Source organism: Phyllobates terribilis, unplaced genomic scaffold, assembly GCF_046119375.1.
Source record: "Phyllobates terribilis strain yellow unplaced genomic scaffold, ASM4611937v1 Scaffold_5__5_contigs__length_657084704, whole genome shotgun sequence".
NCBI lineage: Eukaryota > Metazoa > Chordata > Amphibia > Anura > Dendrobatidae > Phyllobates > Phyllobates terribilis.
This window is the reverse complement of record NW_027362765.1, coordinates 648,219,550-648,245,086: the sequence shown is the minus strand read 5'-3', so window position 1 is coordinate 648,245,086 and position 25,537 is coordinate 648,219,550. Positions and strand designations below refer to the sequence as shown.

The 25,537-nt window shown below is 46.4% G+C and overlaps 1 protein-coding gene across 1 annotated transcript; it reads left to right on the top strand.

Annotated features, from left to right (window-relative positions):
• The first annotated feature begins 576 nt into the window (after positions 1-576).
• LOC141271680 (uncharacterized) lies at positions 577-6,195 on the top strand. The gene is made up of 2 exons (XM_073681718.1): positions 577-618; positions 4,339-6,195. The coding sequence occupies exons 1-2, from the start codon at positions 577-579 to the stop codon at positions 6,103-6,105; spliced, it is 1,809 nt and encodes a 602-aa protein (XP_073537819.1). The 3' UTR covers positions 6,106-6,195.
• Positions 6,196-25,537: the final 19,342 nt, after the last annotated feature.

The following is a 25,537-nucleotide window of genomic DNA, read 5'->3' as shown; positions in this document are numbered from 1 at the left end:
ATCATAGACACTCCTTTTGATGATGCTCCAGAGGTTCTCAATGGGGTTGAGGCCAGGGGAGCATGGGTACCACACCATAAGTTTGTCCCCTTTTATGCCCATAGCAGCCTGAGATGCAGATATGTTATGTGCAGCATGAGACGGGGCATTATCATGCATGAAATGATCTCGATGGTCCAGATGGATGGAGTGGAGGATGGTTGGTTGATGGACACCCCATGCTAACACGGCTACGGCACTAAAAAGGAGGAGGTGGAGTAATGTTTTGGGCTGGAATCATGGGGAGAGAGATTGTCGGCCCTTTTAGGATCCCTGAAGGGGTAAAGATGAACTCCATAATGTATGTTGAGTTTCTCAAACAGCACTTCCTTCCATGGTTCAAGAAGAAGAACCATGCATTCCGCAGCAAGATCATTTTCATGCATGATAATGCTCCGTCTCATGCTGCACATAACACATCTGCATCTCTGGCTGCTATGGGCATAAAAGGGGACAAACTTATGGTGTGGCACCCATGCTCCCCTGACCTCAACCCCATTGAGAACCTCTGGAGCATCATCAAAAGGAGTGTCTATGATGGCGGGAGGCAGTTCACATCTTAGCAACAGCTCTGCGAGGGTATTCTGTCCTCATGCAAAACAATTGAAGCAGAAACCATCCAAAACCTGACAAATTCAATGGACGAGAGAGTTCAGAAGCTCCTTTCGAACAAGCGGTCCTATGTGCAAATGTAACATCACCTAGAATAAAGTTTTGAGTTGAAAACTGTTTGATTTCAGTTTGTAATAACCTGCTAATGCTTATAATTTCAAAAATGACCATTTTTTTGTTCTTTGTTAAAATGAAAAGGTTGAAAACTCTGCTGTGCATAATAATTTGGAACGTGCAGTTTGAGTTTTTTATTTTTTAAAAAATATACTGTTATAGGCAGTTTGTACAAAAACCTTTCAATTGTACTCTAATAGTTATTTGACTGGAAAATTACAATGACTGCAATTCATATAGGTAATTTGGGAAAATCTGAGAAAATATTATTTGCATAATAATTTGGAACACAGTGTAGTGGAGACTTCACATGCTACAGATTTGTTGTAGAAATTGACAAATAATTTTAACAATTTATATACGCTCACCTTGTCTAGGAGATGATAATTAAAGATTGAACTTATTTTACTATTATTTTTTTTGTAACTCAATAGTACACATGAAAATAATAAACTTTGTAATATATCTTATTAGTGCAATCTGTTTCTTTCTCTTCCTGCACTGATCATTCATTCTCAAGTCATAAGTAAAATGTGTCTTCAGTGCATGCAGACTTTCTCATAATGGACATAGACGACAGTTGGTGCCAGGGCCGGCTCCGGGTTTTTGTGGGCCCTGGGCGAAAGAGTCTCAGTGGGCCCCTTTAACACATACCACGATTCATGCACAGATACCGCAGAGAAATATATATATAGTACAATGCAAAGATTTCACTTTTTACATTACATGAGTGATATCTATTGTAAATTCTACAATAGCTTAGAAACCGGCGAATCGCTTCACACAGTATACTGGCCCCCATATAACGCTCCATACAGGATACTGGCCCCCATATAACGCTCCATACGGAATACTGGCCCCAACATAACTCTCCATGCAGGCTGTTCTCACCACATAATGCTTCATGCAGGCTGTTCCCCCCAAATAATGCCCCACGCAAGCTGTTACCCCCACATAATGCCCCATGCAGGCTGCCCCCTCCCCATATAATGCCCCATGCAGGCTGTTCCCCCCATATAATGCCTCATGCAGGATGTCCCCCCCTTATGATGCCCCATGCAGGATGTCACACCCCCCCTCCCTTATAATGCCCATGCAGGATGTCACCACCCCCTTATAATGCCCCATGCAGGATGTCACACCCCCTTCCCTTATAATGCCCCATGCAAGATGCCCCCCCCTTACAATGCCCCATGCAGGATGTCACACACCCCCCTCCCTTATAATGCCCCATGCAGGATGTCACCCCCCTCCCTTATAATGCCCCATCCAACCCACCCCACCATATAATGCCCCATCCAACCCACCCCACCATATAATGCCCCATGCCCCCATACAATAAAAAAAATCAAATACTCACCTCACTTCTCACCTGCTGCCGCTGCTCCGGACTCCTCACCCTCGCCTTCCCGCTGTGCGCTGTGACGACTCATGAGAGAGCGCTGTGTAAACACATCACCGCGCCCTCTGACCTGAGACGTCACTATGCAGCAGCCGCAGAAGAGACCGGAGCTGCGGCGGAGGCTCAGGGAGAGGTAAGTATTGCGCCGCATGCCGGGTTCCTGAGCAAGCGGGGAGGTGCGGGTGCTGGCACCGCTGTCCTCTGCTCACGGGTACCATAACGCGGCAGGGTGCCCGACGGCAAGTGGGCCCCCCCACCTGCTCAGGGCCCCTGCACTTACCTGGGTGCGCTGGGTGCTGATGCCCGCCCTGGTTGGTGCATACGAAGTCCTATGGAGAACTGTAACTTGTTTCAGAACTTACAGCAAAATGTCTGCCTCTAGCTTCCCCTTCTATGTCTATGCCTCTAGCTCCTCCCCCTCTATGTCTTCCTGTAGCTTCTCCCCCTCTGTCTGTGTCTGCCTCTAGCTTCTCCTTCCTCTCTATCTGTCTGTCTCTAGCTCATCCCCCTCCATGTCAGAGTCTGCCTCCCCATCTATTTTCTTTTAGCTCTTCCTCATCTGTCTGCCTCTAGCTCCTCCCCAACTGTCTTTGCCTCTAGCTTCTCCCCTTATTTTGTTATCTCTAGCTCCTCAACTGTCTTTGCCTCTAGCTCCTCCCCTTATTTTGTTATCTCTAGCTCCTCCTCAACTGTCTTTGCCTCTAGCTCCTCCCCTTATTTTGTTATCTCTAGCTCCTCCTCAACTGTCTTTGCCTCTAGCTCCTCCCCTTATTTTGTTATCTCTAGCTCCTCCTCAACTGTCTTTGCCTCTAGCTCCTCCCCTTATTTTGTTATCTCTAGCTCCTCAACTGTCTTTGCCTCTAGCTCCTCCCCTTATTTTGTTATCTCTAGCTCCTCCTCAACTGTCTTTACCTCTAGCTCCTCTCCTTATTTTGTTTTCTCTAGCTCCTCCTCAACTGTCTTTACCTCTAGCTGCTCTCCTTATTTTGTTTTCTCTAGCTCCTCCTCAACTGTCTACCTCTAGCTCCTCCCATTATTTTGTTTTCTCTAGCTCCTCCTCAACTGTCTTTACCTCTAGCTCCTCTCCTTATTTTGTTTTCTCTAGCTTCTCCTCAACTGTCTTTACGTCTAGCTCCTCTCCTTATTTTGTTTTCTCTAGCTCCTCCTCAACTGTCTTTACCTCTAGCTCCTCCCCTTATTTTGTTTTCTCTAGCTCCTCCTCAACTGTCTTTGCCTCTAGCTCCTCCCCTTATTTTGTTATCTCTAGCTCCTCAACTGTCTGCCTCTAGCTCCTCCCCTTATTTTGTTATCTCTAGCTCCTCAACTGTCTTTGCCTCTAGCACCTCCCCTTATTTTGTTATCTCTAGCTCCTCCTCAACTGTCTTTGCCTCTAGCTCCTCCCCTTATTTTTTTATCTCTAGCTCCTCCTCAACTGTCTTTACCTCTAGCTCCTCTCCTTAGTTTGTTTTCTCTAGCTCCTCCTCAACTGTCTTTGCCTCTAGCTCCTCTCCTTATTTTGTTTTCTCTAGCTACTCCTCAACTGTCTTTACCTCTAGCTCCTCTCCTTATTTTGTTATCTCTAGCTCCTCCTCAACTGTCTTTGCCTCTAGCTCCTCCCCTTATTTTGTTATCTCTAGCTCCTCCACAACTGTCTTTGCCTCTAGCTCCTCCCCTTATTTTATTATCTCTAGCTCGTCAACAGTCTTTGCCTCTAGCTCCTCCCCTTATTTTGTTATCTCTAGCTCCTCCTCAACTGTCTTTACCTCTAGCTCCTCTCCTTATTTTGTTATCTCTAGCTCCTCCTCAACTGTCTTTACCTCTAGCTCCTCTCCTTATTTTGTTATCTCTAGCTCCTCCTCAACTGTCTTTACCTCTAGCTCCTCTCCTTATTTTGTTATCTCTAGCTCCTCCCCAACTGTCTTTGCCTCTAGCTCCTCCCCTTATTTTGTTATCTCTAGCTCCTCCTCAACTGTCTTTGCCTCTAGCTCCTCCCCTTATGTTATCTCTAACTCCTCCTCAACTGTCTTTACCTATAGCTCCTCCCCTTATTTTGTTTTCTCTAGCTCCTCCTCAACTGTCTTTACCTCTAGCTCCTCTCCTTATTTTGTTTTCTCTAGCTCCTCCTCAACTGTCTTTACCTCTAGCTCCTCTCCTTATTTTGTTTTCTCTAGCTCCTCCTCAACTGTCTACCTCTAGCTCCTCCCATTATTTTGTTTTCTCTAGCTCCTCCTCAACTGTCTTTACCTCTAGCTCCTCTCCTTATTTTGTTTTCTCTAGCTCCTCCTCAACTGTCTTTACGTCTAGCTCCTCTCCTTATTTTGTTTTCTCTAGCTCCTCCTCAACTGTCTTTACCTCTAGCTCCTCCCCTTATTTTGTTTTCTCTAGCTCCTCCTCAACTGTCTTTGCCTCTAGCTCCTCCCCTTATTTTGTTATCTCTAGCTCCTCAACTGTCTGCCTCTAGCTCCTCCCCTTATTTTGTTATCTCTAGCTCCTCAACTGTCTTTGCCTCTAGCACCTCCCCTTATTTTGTTATCTCTAGCTCCTCCTCAACTGTCTTTGCCTCTAGCTCCTCCCCTTATTTTTTTATCTCTAGCTCCTCCTCAACTGTCTTTACCTCTAGCTCCTCTCCTTATTTTGTTTTCTCTAGCTCCTCCTCAACTGTCTTTGCCTCTATCTCCTCTCCTTATTTTGTTTTCTCTAGCTACTCCTCAACTGTCTTTACCTCTAGCTCCTCTCCTTATTTTGTTATCTCTAGCTCCTCCTCAACTGTCTTTGCCTCTAGCTCCTCCCCTTATTTTGTTATCTCTAGCTCCTCCACAACTGTCTTTGCCTCTAGCTCCTCCCCTTATTTTATTATCTCTAGCTCGTCAACAGTCTTTGCCTCTAGCTCCTCTCCTTATTTTGTTATCTCTAGCTCCTCCTCAACTGTCTTTACCTCTAGCTCCTCTCCTTATTTTGTTATCTCTAGCTCCTCCCCAACTGTCTTTGCCTCTAGCTCCTCCCCTTATTTTGTTATCTCTAGCTCCTACTCAACTGTCTTTGCCTCTAGCTCCTCCCCTTATGTTATCTCTAACTCCTCCTCAACTGTCTTTACCTCTAGCTCCTCCCCTTATTTTGTTATCTCTAGCTCCTCCTCAACTGTCTTTACCTCTAGCTCCTCTCCTTATTTTGTTTTCTCTAGCTCCTCCTCAACTGTCTTTACCTCTAGCTCCTCCCCTTATTTTGTTTTCTCTAGCTCCCCAACTGTCTTTACCTCTAGCTCCTCTCCTTATTTTCTTTTCTCTAGCTTCTCAACTGTCTTTACCTCTAGCTCCTCTCCTTATTTTCTTTTCTCTAGCTCCTCCTCAACTGTCTTTACCTTTAGCTCCTCTCCTTATTTTCTTTTCTCTAGCTCCTCCTCAACTGTCTTTACCTCTAGCTCCTCTCCTTATTTTCTTTTCTCTAGCTCCTCCTCAACTGTCTTTACCTCTAGCTCCTCTCCTTATTTTGTTTTCTCTAGCTCCTCCTTAACTGTCTTTACCTCTAGCTCCTCTCCTTATTTTGTTTTCTCTAGCTCATCCTCAACTGTCTTTACCTCTAGCTCCTCTCCTTATTTTGTTTTCTCTAGCTTCTCAACTGTCTTTACCTCTAGCTCCTCTCCTTATTTTGTTTTCTCTAGCTCCTCCTCAACTGTCTTTACCTCTAGCTCCTCCCCTTATTTTGTTTTCTCTAGCTCCTCCTCAACTGTCTTTACCTCTAGCTCCTCTCCTTATTTTGTTATCTCTAGCTCCTCCTCAACTGTCTTTACCTCTAGCTCCTCTCCTTATTTTGTTTTCTCTAGCACCCCCCCCCTCGGTCTTTTTGCCTCTAGCTCCTCCCCCTCCATGTCAGTGTCTGCCTATAGCTCCCCCCTTTCCTTTGTCTGTGTCTCTTGTTCCTCCTCCCTCCTTTCTCCATAGTATTTTAAAATCACCAACTGCCATCTCCTTTCTCAATATTGGGAAATCTCTCTTTGCTGAATACAGATTTTATCCATGTATTGAGAATAAAAGATAAGATCAGGTGGAGAAAGAAGTTGATTTCTCTGATAAGAAATATTGCAAAGTTTCTTATTTTCTTGTGTATTATTGATTTATGAAATAAAAATGAAACCGATGGTTGTTCTTTAAGTTTATTAAAATAGGTGCTATCATATTTGTGAACACAGGGCAGGATGGATGTTTGTGTCATTACAAGGAGAGCTAAGACAAGCTAGCCTCTCCTTCCTTCCTGGCTGTTGAGGAAGTAATGGAAGAAAAAAAGCCAGACAGAGAATATGTGCTCATTACAGCCTAAGGAACATTTTGAATGTATCCAGAAACTGAGAGCAAGCTCAACCACATGAGACATGAGGAGGAGGAACGAGGCGCAGGCTGTGCGAGATGACATCTTCTAGCAGAGTTCATAGGAGCAGCAGCACATACTGTACATGCCCTTTATTATGAAACGCCATCTCCCAGAGCAGCCTGCGTCTCTTCCCTCCTCACAACTTTGATGTGTTTACCTCTGCTCTGTTTCTGGATAAAGCTGTGATGTTATATCAGCCTTGATATAGTAGAAGAAATTCATGTGTCACTGGGTATATGTGCAACAAGATAGAAGAGCAGGTTCACTTGCATGCCAAAACGCAACACATTTGGAGCGTATAATTTTTTTTCATAGTGAGCTTGTTGGACATGACATGCACACATTTTCTCCCGTCAGGCAGTTTTATACCATTTACCTTACCTTCTTCCTATATAAGCCAGAGCCAAAAGGAGGCCTTACAAAGGTCAGCAGTGAATGTTTTTTGTATTCATTAGGCTATGTGTCCACGAAGCAGAAATGCTCCGGATTTTTTCCTGAGCGTTTCTGCATCTCCCTGGCAGAAAAAACATATGTGGATTGTACATATGCGGATTGTACATGCGACTTTTTGTACATGTGGATTGTACATGCGGATTGTACATGCGTTTTTCCTGCCAGGGACAAGCGGATGTGAAGCGTTCATCACATGCATTTCCGCATGCAGGTGTCAAGCGCTTTCCAAGCGATTTTAGCATCACTTGGAAATTGCTTGACAACTTGGTCACACAATATAAATCCAAACGGCATGGATTTATATAGTGTGACCTTAAAGAATGTTTAAAAATAAAAAAATTAATCTATACTTACCTTCTGATGGCCCCCGGAGTCTTGCTTCACTCCGTTCTCTCTTGCCGGTAGCTCGCGGTACACTGAAGGACCTGCCGTCACATGACTATGACGTCAGCGCAGGTCCTTCAGTCCATCGCGAGCTGCCGGCAAAGGAGGACAAGCGCAGCGGGGGCCATTGGAAGGTAAATATAGTATTTATTTTTTATTTTATTCTTTTTTTTACAGGTTCTATGGTACTCGGGTCCGGAGGAGAGTCTCCTCTTCCCCAGACCCGGGTACCATCTGCACATTGAAACGCATGGATTCCGCATGTACAGATGCAGTGATGCGGATGACATGCGATTCAATGCAAGTCAATGGCGGCATAACCACAAAATAATTGGTAGTGCTGCGTTTTTTTCCGCAATGATAACCCGCAGCGAAAATTTCCGCAGCATGTGCACAGCACGTGCGGATTATCTTTGGGGACCATGGCAGACCTTGTACCAAGCGTTTTTTAAGCGTTTCTGCAGCGATTTTGCCTCTGCGGAAACTCTTAAAAAGGGCATCGTGGGCACTCAGCCTAAATGTGTCAGCAGCAATTTCAGTAGACCAAATAAATGCCCCTCAGACAAGAGAAGCATAAATATAAATTACTGAAAGTATTTGTCAGCATATTTCTAATGTATTTCTTTATTTATTTTCTTGAAAACACCTTTCACAGAAAAATCATTATTTTGGTTTCCACAAATATTCAAGGGGTTATCCACAGAATAACTTTGTCCTTACACCGAAAATGCCCACTCACACAAGATTTGCTAAGTGGACATTTATGGCAATCTCTATTTTTTTCCAGTCCAAGCCTATTTAAAAACAATTATATTACCGTAGATAAAGCTCTATATAATTTCTATTGAAATCATTATTGTATATGCCGTATTTTTCAGACTATAAGACACACCTTACCAAAAGACGCACAAAGTTTTAGACAGCAGAAAATAGGAAAAACATTTTTCTAATTAACTAGTGATGAGCGAGCATGCTCACCACTGCCCGGTACTCGCACGAGCATCTCAGTACTCGAGATGCTCGGATCTCGCCGAGTACTTTCGAGATGCTCGGTGGGAGCTCGGATCCCTGTCCTGCATGTTTGGCAGTATTTAGAGCACCAATCATGCAGGGATTGTCTGCCACTCACTGTAATGTCACAGTCATGGTGGTTGTGGCATTACAGTGATTGCCCAAATCGATGGGAACAGTGCTCACAGTGAAACATGAAAAGCCGGCAATTCAGCAGCGGCATACATAGGTACCTGACAATTTAGAACAGAAAGAATAGAGCATCACACATAGATTAGATAGATAGAAACATGTCAACCACATATATAATAAGTACAGTGACAGTGTTGGTTACTGTACTTGTTATTTAGTGTTAAAATAAAGGATTTATTAAAAAAAAATAATAGTGTTTTCATGCACCAGTCTCTTTAAAAAAGCCGGCTGGCAATTCATCAGCTGCATACATTGGTACCCGACAATTTAAAACAGAAAGAACAGAGCATCACACATAGATTAGATAGATAGAAACATGTCAGTCACACATATAATAAGTACAGTGTCAGTGTTGGTTACTGTTTTTGTCATTTAGTGTTAAAATAAAGGATTTATTTAAAAAAAAATTGGCGTGGGGTTCCCCATAATTTTAGTCTCTAGCGGAGGTTAAGCAGACGGCTGGGGCAGATGTTTGAAGCCTGGGAAGGGGGTAATACCCACGGAGCTTCCCAGGCTACTAATATCAGTCCCCAGCTGAATACCTAGCCTTTACTAGCTATTAAAATGGGGAACCCAAAAAAAAATGACGTGGGGTCCCTCCTATTTTAATAGCTAGGAAAGGCTAGGCAGACAGCTGGGGGCTGATATTAATAGCCCAGGAAGGGTGCCATGAATATTGGCCCCCTCCCAGGCTAGAAACACCAGCCCTCAGCCGCCCCAGAAATGGTACATCCATAGGATGTGCCAATTCTGGCACTTAGCCTCGCTCTTCCCACTGCCCTGTAGCTGTGGCAGTGGTGTAATAGGGTTGGGGTTGATGTCACCTTATAATGCCAGCTGACATAAATCCCAGGTTAGTAATGGAGAGGCGTCTATAAGACACCCCCATTACTAACCCCATAGTGAAAGTAAAAAAAAAACACAAACACCCAGAATAAAGTCCTTTAATTGAAATAAAGACACAATTCTTTATTGTTCTAAATTAAACTCTACTTACCGTCACGCCCATTCCAGCTGAAGCCAATGTCTTCTGAAATAAAAGTAAAATAATAAACCAACCTCATCCTTACCTTTCCATGGTTCCCAGGACGGCTTCAGCTCTGCTACATTGACATGACAGGCTGGAGCGCAGCAGAACGCTGCCATCCAGCTTGCCATGCTGCAGACACTGAGAAGCTCCTCAGTGAAGCTCCTCAGTGTCTCGCTGTGACGGCATCCAGATGAGCCGAGTTCATGTCCAGTGAACTCAGCTCACCTCATAACGTCACTGACAGCGTGGGAGAATTCCGCTTTGGGAGAATTCTGCTCAAGCGGTGCCGGCAAATGACGTCACCGCTTGAGCAGGAGAATTCTCCCACGCTGGGATGGCTCGGGTACCGGTGTATGCCGCTGCTGAATTGCCGGCCAGCTTTTTTAAAGAGATGGGTGCTTGAAAATCGGAGGGCACTAGTGTGTTCCAAGTGCCCTGCTATGTTTTTCATGCACCCTCCTATATACCCTGCCTGCCTGTCTCCCTATATATTGATGAGGTAATAACTCTGGAACGCTTCAACGGATCCCCCTGATTCTGAGATTGTTTTTTCGTGACATATTGTACTTCATGATCGTGGTAAAATTTCTTCAATATCACTTGTGTTGATTTGTGAAAAAAATGGAAATTTGGCAAAAATTTTGAAAATTTTGCAGTTTTCAAAATTAGAATTTTTATGTCCTTAAATAAGAGAGATATGTCACACAAAATAGTTAATAAATATCATTTCCCACATGTCTACTTTATATCAGCACAATTTTGGAACCAAATTTTTTTTTTATTATGGAGCTATAAGGGTGAAAAGTTGACCAGCGATTTCTCATTTTTACAACAAATTTACAAAACCATTTTTCTAGGGACCACATCACATTTGAAATCACTTTGAGGGGTCTTTATGACAGAAAATACCCAAAAGTGACACCATTCTAAAAACTGCACCCCTCAAGGTGCTCAAAACCACATTCAGGAACTTTTTCAGGATTTTTTTTTTTGTGACATATTGTACTTCATGATCGTGGTAAAATTTCTTCAATATGAGTTGCGTTTATTTGTGAAAAAATTGGAAGTTTGCTGAAAATTTCGCAATTTTCAAAATTTGAATTTTTATGCCCTTAACCCCTTTACAACCCAAGGTGGTTTGCACGTTAATGACCAGGCCAATTTTTACAATTCTGACCACTGTCACTTTATGAGGTAATTTCTCTGGAACGCTTCAACGGATCCTCCTGATTCTGAGATTCTTTTTTTGTGACATATTGTACTTCATTATTGTGGTAAAATTTCTTCGATATCACTTGCGTTTATTTGTGAAAAAAACGGAAATTTGGCAAAAATTTAGAAAATTTTGCAATTTTCAAAATTTTTATTTTTATGCCCTTAAATCAGAGAGATATGTCACACAAAATAGTTAATAAATAACATTTCCCACATGTCTACTTTACATCAGCACAATTTTGGAACCAAAATTTTTTTTTATTGGGGTGCTATAGGGGTTAAAAGTTGACAAAATTTACAAAACCATTTTTTTAAGGACCACATCACATTTGAAGTCACTGTGAGGGGTCTTTATGACAGAAAATACCCCAAAGTGACACGATTCTAAAAACTGCACCCCTCAAGGTGCTCAAAACCACATTCAAGAACTTTATTAACCCTTCAGGTGCTTCACAGGAATTTTTGGAATGTGGAAGAAAAAAATTAACATTTAACTGTTTTCACAAAAATGTTACTTTAGACCCAATTTTTTTTATTTTCGCAGGGGTAACAGGTAAAAATGGACCCCAAAATTTGTTGTGCAATTTCTCCTGAGTAAGCAGATATGGGGGAAAACCATTGTTTGGGTGCACGGCAGGGTTCGGAAGGGAAGGAGCGCCATTTGACTTTTTGAATGTAAAATTTGCTTGAATAATTAGTGGACGCCATGTTGCATTTGGGGAGACCCTGATATGCTTAAAGAGTGGAAACCCCCCACAAGTGACACCATTTTGGAAACTAGACCCCTCAGGGAACTTATCTAGATGTGTGGTGAGCACCTTGAACCCCCAGGTGCTTCACAGAAGTTTATAACATTGAGCCGTAAAAATAAAATTTTAGCATTTATCCCACAAAAATGTTTTTCAGCCCCCACTTTTGCATTTTCATAAGGGTAACAGGAGAAATTGCACCATGCAGTTTGTTGTGCAATTTCTCCTGAGTAAGCAGATACCCCATATGTGGGGGAAAACCACTGTTTGGGCACACGGCAGGGTTCGGAAGGGAAGGAGCGCCATTTGACTTTTTGATTGTAAAATTTGCTTGAATAATTAGCAGATATGCCCCTGATGTGCCTAAACAGTGGAAACCACCCACAAGTGACACCATTTTGGAAACTAGACCCCTCAGGGAACTTAGCTAGATGTGTGGTGAGCACCTTGAACCCCCAAGTCCTTTACAGGAGTTTATAACATAGAGCCGTGAAAATAAAAAAATCAAAGTTTTTCCACAAAAATGATGTTTTACCCCAATTTTTTTATTTTCACAAGGGTAAGAGGAGAAAATGAACCCCAAAAACTTTTGTGCAATTTCTCCTGAGTACGCCAATATCCCATATGTGGGGAAAATACAGTGTTTTCGCGCACGGAAGAGTTCAGAAGGGAAGGAGCACTGTGCGACTTTTTGAACGCAAAATCGGCTGCAATCGAGAGCGGATACAATATCGCGTTTGGAGAGCCCCTGATGTGCCTAAATAGTTGAAACCCCCCACATGTGACCCCATTTTGGAAACTACACCCCTCAAGGATTTTATCAAGAGGTATAGTGAACATTTTGAACCCAGAGGTACGACACAGAATTTGATGACATTAGGTCATCATATTGAATAAGTTGTCATTAGTCTTGAGCGCAAGTGCTCGCTACTTGAGTTTGCATCGGGTACTCAGGTATGCACCATGTATCACGGGTAGTGTTGAGCGATACCTTCCGATATCGGATCGGATTTGATCGGACCGATACCCAAAAAATATCAGATATTACCGATTCCGATACCGGAAACCAATGCAAGTCAATGGGGCACAAATATCGGAATGAAATCCCAGCGTGAGAGAATTCTCCTGATTGTTTAAAAGCCGGCGGGTGGTAAAAAGCCGCCGGCTTTTAAACAATCACACAGCCCCATACTGCTTCCCCGCAGCCTCCCATCCTGATCCTCCGCTCCCCCCGCCACCTCCCATCCCAATCCTAAGTTAGGACCGGGCGGGGAGCTCAGCACCAAGGAGTGCGGAGCGAAGGACCCGGGCGGGGAAGCCGGCAGTGAAAAGACTTCACCGCCGGCTTTCCCGTTCTGTGCTGCGCTCCCTGATGTACGCTCCCTGGTGCGTCGCTCACCGCCCGGTCCTAACTTAGGATCGGGATGGGAGGCGGCGGGGGAGCGGTGAGCGCACATCAGGGAGCGGGGAGCTCAGCACCGAATGTGAAAGCCGGCGGTGAAGTCTTTTCACTGCCGGCTTCCCCGCCGGTTATTTCAAATGAACAGCTGAGGTATCAGCTGATGCTGATCAGCTGTTCATTTGAAGTAGCCGCGGTGGAGCTGAATGTCCCGGTCATGATTGGTGTGTGAGCGGTGTCTGCGCGATGTCTGCATGATGTCTGCGGGTGTCTGCGCAATGTCTGAGGGTGTCTGCGTGCAGGCTGACATAGGCCGATGTGACACTCCTACTCCTATTTGTGCGCCAAATCTGGCGCTTAGCCTCGCTCTTCCACGCTGCCCTGGTGCGGTGGCAGGGGGTAATAGTGGTGGGGTTCATGTCAACTCCAGCTGCCATGAAGCCCAGGTTAGTAATGATGGGCGTCGATAAGACACCCCCATTACTAACCTACAAAGTGTTAAAAAGAAAAAACACACACTACACACTACACCCAGAAAAAAATAATTTATTTGAAATAAAACACACAATTTTATTTAATTCTTAGTTTACTAAAAAAAAAAAATAGTTACCTGTCCACGTTCTTGCTCTGATCTCCCATGCACAGCTGTCACATCTGTAGAGGTGACAGCTGTCATTGCTGCTGTAAGCTCACACTGCCGGGAACACGTCCACTCCCGGCAGCGTGAGCCCCTGACTGAGGTCACCGGAGTGCATTCAGTCAGCGCAGCTCCGGTGACTTCCTTTACGGCCCTGCTGTACCATGGGAATTCTTCACGGTCAGCGGGGCCGTAAAGGAGCTCACCGGAGCAGCGCTGCCTGAACTCCAGCAAACCCGCTTATGCAATGACGGGGCTGCTTTATGGCCCCGTCATTGTAGTGGCGGCAGCGGTTTAGAGCGGTCACATTTTATGGGGGCCAAAATAACATATGGGGCAGTTTAAAGGACACAGTAGGGCAATTTAAATAGCAGGATCAGGCTGTTGGGAACTACTGCTCCCATCGAGCTGATCCTGCTGGCACGAGTGGACTGGGGACAGACATAGGCCGATGGGAGTAGTAGTGTCACATCGGCCTATGTCTGCCTGCATTCAGACACCCTCAGACATCGCGCATATGTAAAGCAGGTGCCGGAATGCAACGCACAGAGACACAAGGCGAGAACAGTCAGAGATGAATGTAAACAATTTTATACAACAGGTATTCTGAACAAGGGATTAGCAACAAGGGTAAAATGCGAAATCTCTCAAAGTAAGGTGCAGTCTCTCTAAGGTGCAGTCTCTCAAAGTAAGGTGAAGTCTCTTAAGTAAGGTGATGCCCTCAATCATGGGAGACACCACGTAAGTTCTTTAACTGTGCATTTGGCCCTAGCAGGGGTCACCGGTTATTCCCGCTAGGCCGTGAGTCTTTTCCGGATAAATTCAATTAGATCACGTTGTGCTCCTTTAGCTCCAACCGTTCCCCTCCCAACCTGAGTACCTAAACCCAATTGTCCCCGGTACCGTGGGTGAACAGTGGAAGTGACGGCCCTGTTCACGTATGCTGCTCCTCTGCTTCCGCTGGCGTGACTTTCCTGGGGCAACCGTCTCAACTCCTCTCTGCTTGGCTGTTGGAGGCAGTCTCTCGAGCCTTGGATAGTGGGGTCCAGGCCTCGTCTGTTGGCGGGCGACGTCGGGTTCCGCGAACTCACTCAGCACCGCGATCAGGTTCCTAGTCTCCTCAGCAGGCACAGCACTCAGGTTACAACTGTGAGGGATCCAGAGCTCTTTTTCCGGTGCCCGGCTGGGGCACCTCTCAGACCTCTGGCTTAGGCCTGTCACGCGGGGTTTCTCAGGACGCAGGGAACACGTCTGCTGCTTGGCGCCAAAGACCCCTCAGGTTTGGCGTGCTGGCCTCTTATCTCCCGGAACTCCTTCCTGGAAGTCACCTGATCGGGTCCAGCGTCTGAACCTGCTCTCCCTGCAACTTCCCTTGCATATCTTGGTTCCGCTTGACTGTGTCTGGCCAGTAGATGGCAGTCTCTCTCTATCCTTGAAACATCATGTTGGAGTTCCTTTACAAGCTCTCTTGCCTGTGCTACATTCCTCCCTCCTTTTTGCTCGCCAGTCCTCGGGCGAGTGGACTTCTCGCAGAATTGATGTCTCCTTCCAGGCAGTGCAAGCTCAGACAGGAGTTGGGCAAACTCCTGCGTTTTCTGTTGGATTTGAGACCAGATAAACTCTTCCTGAGCATACCGGTTAGGAGGAATTCCGGCATTAGACCGCTCAGTTCTGCGGGGCTCTTATTGCGGAGGAGACTCCGGGAGATCCGAGGAATCAACTACCGGGGATTGCAAATCATTTCCCAACTCATTTTGAATTCCACTCGGGGTTGGCATCAATGGTTCTGACGGGCCCAACTGCATTGTGGCCCATCCTTCTTCATCCCCCAAGGTTCCTGTATGTGGCACTTCAGCCAATACGTCTGAGGGCCCAAACCCATTACAGACTTCTGCTTCAGAGGAGCAAGGTCGCAGCATATTACAGTGCAACACCCTGGGTGTCACGGCGTCATCCCCTTTGGGCCTAACCTCGTAGACGGGGTTGTCTGGGTGAACCTTCTTCACCACCCGATATGGTATCGCCTCCCAACGATGGTCCAGTTTACTCCCAAATCGTTTAGCCTTCACCAGCACTCAGTCTCCTGGCTGAAGTGATCCACCTGTGGTCGGGGGCCGAACTGCATGCTCTACTTCCTGAAACTTCTGAGCAACCAGTCTTCTCACTGTATGGAGCCGACGCTGGTGTTCTCGAATCCAGGTACTTGGGCTACTGCCCGGGCTGGGGTCTTCTGAGTCTAGCTCCAGTTCAGTGATTTATCGGCCACTTCTTCCAAACAGCAACATGTAAGGGGTGTAGCCGGTGGTTGCATGAACTCGATTATTATACACCCACACCAGCTCGGACACAAATTCGGGCCACTTCATCTTTTTGTCCGCTTCCAGCGTTGGCAACATTTGCAACAGGGTTCAGTTAAAGCGCTCGCATGCGCCGTTCCCTTGCGGGTGGTAGGGCGTTGTTTGGGAACGGTCGATCCCATAGATGCGGTATAGCTCATCCATCACTCGTCCTTGGAAGCAGGCCCCCTGGTCAGAATGTATTCTCTTTGGGCACCTATAAATCCGGATGAAATCTTGACAGATGGCCTTAACTGCGGCTTCTGCCGTCTGGTCTTTAGTGGGCGTCACTACTGCAAACTTGGTGAAGTTATCAGTCATGACTAAACAGTGTCCATAACCGTTGTATGAAGTTCCTACCATCAGGTAGTCAATCATCAAGACTTCCAAGGGAGCAGAAGTTCGGATGGTCTGAATGGGATCTCTGTGCTCCGGGGGCTTGTTCAACTCACACTGGCGACATGTTCGGCAGACCCCCTCGACTTTTTGCCGCAGTTGAGGCCAATACACCAGCCGTTGCAACCACCGGAAGGTCTTTTCTACTCCGAAGTGAGCACCTCTTCTATGAGCTTCTTGGGCTAGCTGTGTTACTAGCGCTCCTGGAACTACCACTTGCCAGGTAATATCAAACTCTCGAGGCAGCTGGATTCTTCAGCATAGCAAGCCGTCCTTCAGGAGAAGCCTCTCCCACTGGCCTAGGATTTGTAGGGTAGTTGGAAGTGAAGCGGCTCTGGTTTCCTGGTCGGGTCTTTGATTAAGGGCGACCCATTCCCTCAACTTTGCTAGCTCCGGGTCGGATTGCTGCAGATGTATCCATTCGTCTCTTGAACGGCCCAGAATCTGAGTGGGCTTCGGCTCCTCTCTGGTCTCTTGGGCGTCGACCACAGCAGCGGCAAACTGGCTGAAATCCGGGATCTCGTCTCCTTCGAGCTCCTCATCTCTGTCCTTCTTCGGCCCCGCCTGAGTGACCCGGGACAGGGCATCTGCATGTGTGTTCAGGGCCTTGGACCAATAGGCGATTATATACTGGTATTTGGACATCCTTGTGACCCACCGCTGTTCTAATGCGCCCAGTTTGGCGTTCTCCAAGTGGGCCAAAGGGTTGTTATCTGTTCGCACTTGCACTTCTGACCCTGACAAGTACTCAGCAAATTTCTCGGTCATGGCCCACACCAGTGCCAGTAGCTCCAGCTTAAATGAACTGTAGTTGTCCGGATTCTTCTCCGTATCTCGGAGTGACCTGCTGGCATACGCGATCACTTGCTATTTTCCTCCTTGTACTTGAGCCAGCACTGCTCCCAGTCCATGCAAGCTTCCATCAGTGTACAACATGAAAGGCTGCGAAAAGTCAGCGTAGGCCAGAATTGGAGCATCTGTTAGCGCCATTTTCAATGCTCGGAATGCCTCTTCTTGTCGTGGGCCCCACTGAATGGGCTGCCACTTGGCTCCCCCGGCCGTTCCTCTCAGCAATTCCTTGAGCGGGATCGCAATCTTAGCGAAGTCTTTAATGAATCTCCGGTAGTATCCAGCAAGCCGCAGGAACGCCCTTAGTTCCCTTAGATTGGCGGGCGTGGGCCACTTCTGCACGGCAGCTACTTTCTCCACAGTGGGGTGCACTCCTGCACTGGACACAGTGTACCCCAGCTACTCAATTTCTCGTTTGAAGAGACGACACGAGGCTTAAATTTCAGGCCGTGCCTTTGAAGCCATTCTAACACTTGTTCCAATCAGCGGAGATGATCCTCAAAGGTAGCGGAATAGATAATTATATCGTCCAGATATATTAAAGTGGCTTCAAAGTTGAGGTCCCCCCAAGCATCTCTCCATCAGCCGTTGGAAGGTTCCTGGCGCATTTGTTAGCTCGAACGGCATTCGATTGAACTCAAACAGGCCCATAGGGAGAACAAAAGCTGTCTTCGGACGATTCTTATCAGCTACTGGGACCTGCCAATAGCCACTGGCCAGGTCGAGGGAAGAGAAGAATTTGGCGCTCCCTAGTGCCGATAAAGACTCTACGATTCGGGGGAGTGGATAGGAGTTCCATACTGTACAGGCATTCAGCTTTCGATAGTCTACGCAGAATCTCAGGGTACCATCCTTCTTCCGGACCAGCACGATCGGAGCCGCCCAGGGGCTCTGACTTTCACGGGTCACACCGTTCCGCAACATGTTTGCCAACAGCTCTTTCACCACCTGGTACATTTGAGGCGGGATCTGCCGATATCTCTCTCGGATGGGAGCAGTATTTCCGGTGGGTATTTCGTGCTGAATGTCCCGAGTGCACCTGAAATCATCTTCATGCTGTGCAAACACTCCCTGATATCGCTGTAGAAGTTGTACGATCGGCCTTACTTGTCCAGCAGAAAACTCAGTCAGATTAGCCTCCATTTCTTCCAGGAGGTGGCATCCAGCCAACGGTTCTCTTCCATGCTCCTGGCTATTGAGGGACACCTCCAGGGTCCATGGCTTTCCTTCCACAGGTGCTAGCCCTATAGCGTCAGCTCTAGTAAGGGCCTCTGGCATTATGCACACTCGCGCCACCTCTTGTCGGGGCAACAACTGTAAACTGGTGCCACTTAAATTGATGCAACGCACGGGTACTCGACCATGCCGCACGGTGGCCAGAGTTCGAGCAATCAGGAGTCCAGAGGGCGCTTGTTCTCCCTCCATTGGTTCAATTTGAATGTCCACGCCCTCTAAGGACACATGTGCCAGCACCGGCAAAGTGAATACAGTCTGTCCCACCGGCAGTGTCATTGTGGCTTCGGGCGGTATCGATACCTTGCCAAGGTACTGAGAGGTAGCGGGCAATTTTTGAATCTGACTGACCCGCACGAGTCTCACGGGTCCACTTGTTTTTGCTACAGCCCTCAGCCAGGAACTGTCCGACTTCTTTCAGCACATTCATGCCCAGGGTTACAATGGGCCCATCGCCTCCGGGCCCGGTGGTCAGTTCGATCCCTTTTCGACCGAGGTCCTTTCCACATGACCGCACGGACATCCATACTACTCCCGCTACTGGGATAGGTAGTTGATTAGCCGCCACCAGTTTGACAGTGGGTTCCCGGCAGGAACGAGCGACTTCAGGAAAGTGACTTTGGAAATACGTCTCAGGCATAGTGGTCACTTGAGACCCGGTGTCCATCAAACAGTGGATCCGCTGCCCATTGAATTCAGCCCAGATAATGGGCCTCTCGGAAACAATGTCTTCAGAGTTCCCTCTTCTACTCTCTGAAGCTCGAGATCCCACGCTATGCTCCACAACCGTGGAGCATAGCTGTCCCCTCCTCCTCCTTTATCGGTTAGGACAGTCTTTGGAGATATGCCCCCTACCTCCGCAGGTCTAGCACTCCGGTCCTCATTCTGCCGATAGGTCGGGTACATGTCGTGCTGGGGCCGGATAGGAACGTCTTTCTCCTTCTGGTCTCCATCCGCGTTGAGCAGTACGGTCCGTCGGCAAGGGGGCAGTAGGGGGCTTTCTAATAGCATTCAGCTCACCCCGAATGTCTCGAATTTCCTGACTTATTTCCCGTACTGAATCAGGCTCTTGGTTGGTGAATCCTGGAGCAATTGCCTCTTGACTTCTAACTGTGGATTTGAGAACAGGAACTTCTCTCTCCAGGACTCTAGCTTCAGCCAATACCTCCAGGAAGCCCATATCAGGGCTCAATCATAGCCGCTCCTTCAGGATCTGCCTCAGGGAAGGGTCTTTCAAGCCAGCAATCAGTTGGTCACGCAACACCTCGTCCAATGGTCCCAGTCCTCGGTTCCCATCTCGAGCTTTCTTAGTGATATGGGCCGTCACTTCCTGTAATGCATTAACATACTGATTTACTGTCTCATTTTCCCCTTGGACCCCCTGAAACAACCGTAAGCGCAAGTGTCCCAAATCTGTAGTGTCACCGTGCATGTCCTCTAGAATTTTTATCACTTTATCCACGGTGTCACGGTCCCCAGGTGGGCGGTACATCTCAATCTGTCGGGCCTCTCCATCAAGGGTTAGGAGGGCTCGCTCCGCCTGGGCTAGGGGATCAAGGGGATACATACGTAGCATACTTCTCAGTCTTTCTACCCAGTCCCACAGTGACATGCCATCCCCTGAAAACTTGGGAAGATGGCTGAGCCACAGACTGATCCGCCATCTCTGCGTATGAATGTTGCATCCTGCCGACTACGCCAAATGTAAAGCAGGTGCCGGAATGCAACGTACAGAGACACAAGGCGAGAACAGTCAGAGATGAATGTAAACAATTTTATACAACAGGTATTCTGAACAAGGGATTAGCAACAAGGGTAATGAACAGTGATTTGAAATATCAGCAAAATGCGAAATCTCTCAAAGTAAGGCGCAGTCTCTCGAAGTAAGGTGCAGTCTCTCAAAGTAAGGTGAAGTCTCTTAAGTAAGGTGATGCCCTCAATCATGGGAGACACCACGTAAGTTCTTTAACTGTGCATTTGGCCCTAGCGGGGGTCACCGGTTATTCCCTCTGGGCCGTGAGTCTTTTCCGGATAAATTCAATTAGATCACGTTGTGCTCCTTTAGCCCCAACCGTTCCCCTCCCAACCTGAGTACCTAAACCCAATTGTCCCCGGTACCGTGGGTGAACAGTGGAAGTGACGGCCCTGTTCACGTATGCAGCTCCTCTGCTTCCGCTGGCGTGACTTTCCTGGGGCAACCATCTCTCAACTCCTCTCTGCTTGGCTGTTGGAGGCAGTCTCTTGAGCCTTGGATAGGGGGGTCCAGGCCTCGTCTGTCGGCGGGCGACGTCAGGTTCCCCGAACTCACTCAGCACCGCAATCAGGTTCCTAGTCTCCTCAGCAGGCACAGCACTCAGGTCACAACTGTGAGGGATCCGGAGCTCTTTTTCCGGTGCCCGGCTGGGGCACCTCTCAGGCCTCTGGCTTAGGCCTGTCACGGGGGGTTTCTCAGGACTCAGGGAACACGTCTGCTGCTTGGCACAAAAGACCCCTCAGGTTTGGCGCGCTGGCCTCTTATCTCCCGGAACTCCTTCCTGGAAGTCACCTGATTGGGTCCAGCGTCTGAACCTGCTCTCCCTGCAACTTCCCTTGCATATCTTGGTTCCGCTTGACTGTCTGGCCAGTAGATGGCAGTCTCTCTCCATCCTTGAAACATCATGTTGGAGTTCCTTTACAAGCTCTCTTGCCTGTGCTTCACAGACACCCGCAGACATCGCGCTGACACCCGCAGACACCGCGCACACACCAATCATGACCGGGACATTCAGCTCCACCGCGGCTACTTCAAATGAACAGCTGATCAGCATCAGCTGATACCTCAGCTGTTCATTTGAAAAAGCCGGTGGTGAAAAGACTTCACGCCGGCTTTTACATTCGGTGCTGCACTCCCCGCTCCCTGATGTGCGCTCCCCGCTCCCCCGCCGCCTCCCATCCCGTTCCTAAGTTAGGACCGGGCGGTGAGCGAAGCACCAGGGAGCGGGGAGCGTACATCAGGGAGCGAGGAGCGCAGCACAGAACAGGAAAGCCGGCGGTGAAGTCTTTTCACTGCCGGCTTCCCCGCCCGGGTCCTTGGCTCCCCACTCCTTGGTGCTGCGCTCCCCGCCCGGTCCTAACTTAGGATCAGATGGGAGGTGGCGGGGGGAGCGGTGGATCGGGATGGGAGGCTGCGGGGAAGCAGTATGGGGCTGTGTGATTGTTTAAAAGCCGGCGGCTTTTTACCGCCCGCCGGCTTTTAAACAGGAGAATTCTCCCACGCTGGGATGGCATTCTGATGACAGGCTGGATCGCAGCTGAGTGCTGCCATCCTGCTTGTCATCCTTCAGAGATACTGCAGAGCGCTGGCATTATGTGAACTTCCGATTCATGTATCCGATATTCTAAAAGTATCGGAACTCAGTATCGGAACTCCGATACAGCGAATATTGGTCGATACCCGATATTTCAGTATCGGAATGCTCAACACTAATCACGGGTGCTCAAGTGAAATGCTCGAGTCCCCGCCCACATGTTTCACGGTTATTAGACACCCCAAAAGAACGATGCGGGGATCGCTCGTTCATGGCAGGCAATCCCCGCGAGGTTTTTCTGGCCGCGAAGCATATGAGGTGGAGACTCGAGCACCCGCGATACTCAATGCATACCCGAGCACCCGATGCAAACTCAAGTAGCGAGGACTTGCGTTCAACGCTAGTTGCCATATCGTCATCTTTTTTTTATTGTTTTTTTATTTTATTTTTTTTTCTTGTGATGGCTTGTTTTTTGCGGGATGAGTTGACGTTTTTATTGGTGACATTTTCAGGCGCGTGACATTTTTTGATCGCTTTCTATTCCAGCTTTTGGGGTTAACTAGTGGGACAATTTTATAGGTCAGGTCTTTCCGGACCCGGCGATACCAAATATGTGTACTTTTATTGTTTGTTCGTTTGTTTTTTCATAATAATATTTATTGATGGGTACATTATATTTTTATTTTTGGTGGATTATTATTATTTTTTTTTTTTTATATTTTTACAATTTTTTAAATTTTTTTTTTCACTTTCTGAGAGTTTTTTTTACTTTTTTACTTTGTCCCACTCTGGAACTTTCACTTTTTTTATTCTGATCGTCTGCATAGCATAGGGAGAAGATTGTTTGGTCATGCACTGCGCATGACCAAACAATCTTCCTGCTGTCTGGTGACCCGGATGTTGTCATGACGACATCGGATCGTCATGGCAACACCCGGGAAGCCGCAGCAGACAGCGCTGGAGGCCGGAAGAGGAGGTGAGTATTGCGATCACCTCCCCTTAGCCACCACAATGCTGCGATCGACTTCGATCGCAGCATTGCGGGGGTTAATGTGCCGGGAGCAGTGCGGAACCGCTCCCTGCACATAGTATCGGGTGTCAGCTGTGACAATCAGCTGACACCCGGCGGCGATCGCGATGACGTACTAATACTGGTCAGGCTCTTAAGTCCCAGGGCTCAGACGCGTATTAGTACGTCATGGGCTTTAAAGGGGTTAAATCAGAGGGATATGTCACACAAAATAGTTCATAAATAACATTTCCCACACGTCAACTTTACATCAGCACAATTTTGAAACCCACTTTTTTTTTTTCGTTAGGAAGTTATAAGGGTTAAAAGTTGACCAGCGATTTTTCATTTTTCCAACATTTACAAAACTATTTTTTTAGGGACCACATCACATCTGAAGTGACTTTGAGGGGCCTTTATGACAGAAAATACCCAAAAGTGACACCATTCTAAGAACTGCACCCCTCAAGGAGCTCAAAACCACATTCAAGAAGTTTATTAACCCTTCAAGTTCTTCACAGGAATTTTTGGAATATGGAAGAAAACAATGAACATTTTTCACAAAAATGTTACTTTAGACCAAACTTTTTATTTTCACAACGGTAACAGTAAAAAATGGACCCCAAAATTTGTTGTGCAATTTCTCCTGAGCACGCTGATACACCATACGTGGGGAAAACACACTATTTGGGCACATGGAAAGGAAGGAGCGCCATTTGACTTTTTAAATGTAAAATTTGCTTGAATAATTAGCGTACGCCATATCGGGTTTGGAGAGCCCCTGATTTGCCTAAACAGTGGAATCTGACCCCATTTTGGAAACTAAACCCGTCAAGTTAGGTCATCATATTAAATAAGTTGTCATTAGTCTTCAGCGCAAGTGCTCTCTACTTGAGTTTACATCGGGTACTCATGTTTGCACCATGTATCGCGGGTGCTCGAGTGACATGCTCGAGTCCCCACCCACATGTTTCACGGTTGTTAGACATCCCAAAAAAAACGTGGGGATCACTCATGCATGGCAGGCAATCCTCACTAGGTTTTTTTGGCTGTATAACAGCCGTAAAACATATGGGGCAGAGACGCGAACATGTCACTTGAGCTCCCGCGATACTCCGTGCATACTCGAGCACCTGATGCAAGCTCAAGTAGCGAGCACTTGCGCTCAACACTAGTCACCATATCGTCATCATTTTTTTTTCTTTACTTTTGAAAAAATCCCAGTACAACCCAACTCAAACCTAACGCTAGCACAACCCTAACACTAGAGTTTATTTTTTACGCCATTCCTTGTGCGGTGTAAGTGATTAGACGACTTTATTCTTCGGGTCTCTGCGATTACAGCGATACCAGATTCATATTGGGTTTTTATGTTTGCCACCTGTCTCACACTAATGGATGCTTTGTTTTTGCAAAGACTAGCTTCAGCAATCATTTTTCCATATTTCGGCCAACAGAGTCATGTAAGGGCTTGTTTTTTGCGGAACGAGTTTATTTTTTTATTGCTACCATTTTCGGGCAAATGATATTTTTTGATCGCTTTCTATTCCGATTTTTGGGAGGTAGAATAAGCAAAAACCAATTCAGGACTGGATTTTTTATGCCTTTCCGCGTGTGGTAAAATTGAAAAGGCAGCTTTATTCTTCGTGTCAGTACGTTTACAATGATACTACATTTATATTTTTTTTTATCTTTTGTGCTTTTACACAATAAAAACTATTTTATAGAAAAAAGGGGGTTTTTGCATCGCTTTATTCTGTGAGCTATAACTTTTTTTATTTTTCGGTTGTTGGAGCTGTATGGCAGCTTGTTTTTTGCGGGACAAGATGACATTTTCAGTGGTACCATTTTTATTTACAGTCGTCTTTTTGATCGCGTTTTAATCCATTTTTCTTTGGCAGTATGATGCTAAAACATCGTTTTCTTTTCTTAGTTGTTTTTTTTTTTTACCGTGTTCACTGAAGGGGTTAACTAGTGGGACAGTTTTATAGGCAAGGTCGTTCCGGACGTGGCGATGCCAAATATGTGTACTGTTATTGCTTTTTTTTTGTTCATAATAATATATATTTATGGATACAGTATATTTTTATTTTTTGGGGATTATTTTTTCATTTTTTTTTTTAAATGTGTTTACAATTTTTTTTTTCACTTTCTGACTCTTTTTTTTTTACTTTTACACTTTGTCCCACTATGGGACTTTCATTTTTTGAAGGCCGATCGCTTGCTTAGCGTAGAGATGCAGCACAGATACTAACTAATCTATTGTTAGTGTCTCTCTTTAGTTTGTATTATACACACAGCTCTGCTACATTCACACATATAGACACGCTCTGCTGCATTATGCACATATAAACACTCACAGCTCTGCTACATGTGGCTATATAGACACAGTTCTCTGCTACATGTACATTTACAGAAACACACAGCTCCGCTACATGTACATTTAGTTACACACACTATACATTTTCACATCTTGCATTTCCTGAACAGAGGCTGCATGAGTTGAGCACCTTAAAGACTTTCACAAGAGCTGAAAGGTCCTTGAGTTGGTTGGATGGAAGGTCCTTCAGCTCATGCAGCCTCCATTCAGGTCTCGGTAGCTTCCTCTCCTGCTCTTATACCGATCACATAGATTAGTACAGAGCAGGAGGAGAGACATCAGTTCTCTAAGTGATCAGGAAGGATGTGGTGTCAGCGTTCTCCTCCATCACAGGAAGCTGCCTCCGAACTATAACATGCACACATTTTTTAGCAAGCATTTTTCTGGTTAAAAAGTGCGTCTTATTGTCTGAAAAATATGGTATTTTTTCATATTAGAGATTTAC

Bases quoted from the DNA above. Each gene is read 5' to 3' on its own strand.
- LOC141271680 (XM_073681718.1), top strand. From the start codon at position 577: ATGGCGGGAGGCAGTTCACATCTTAGCAACAGCTCTGCGAGG. The intron at 619-4,338 runs GTATTCTGTCCT...TGTTTTCTCTAG, and splicing joins TTAGCAACAGCTCTGCGAGG to CTCCTCCTCAACTGTCTACC.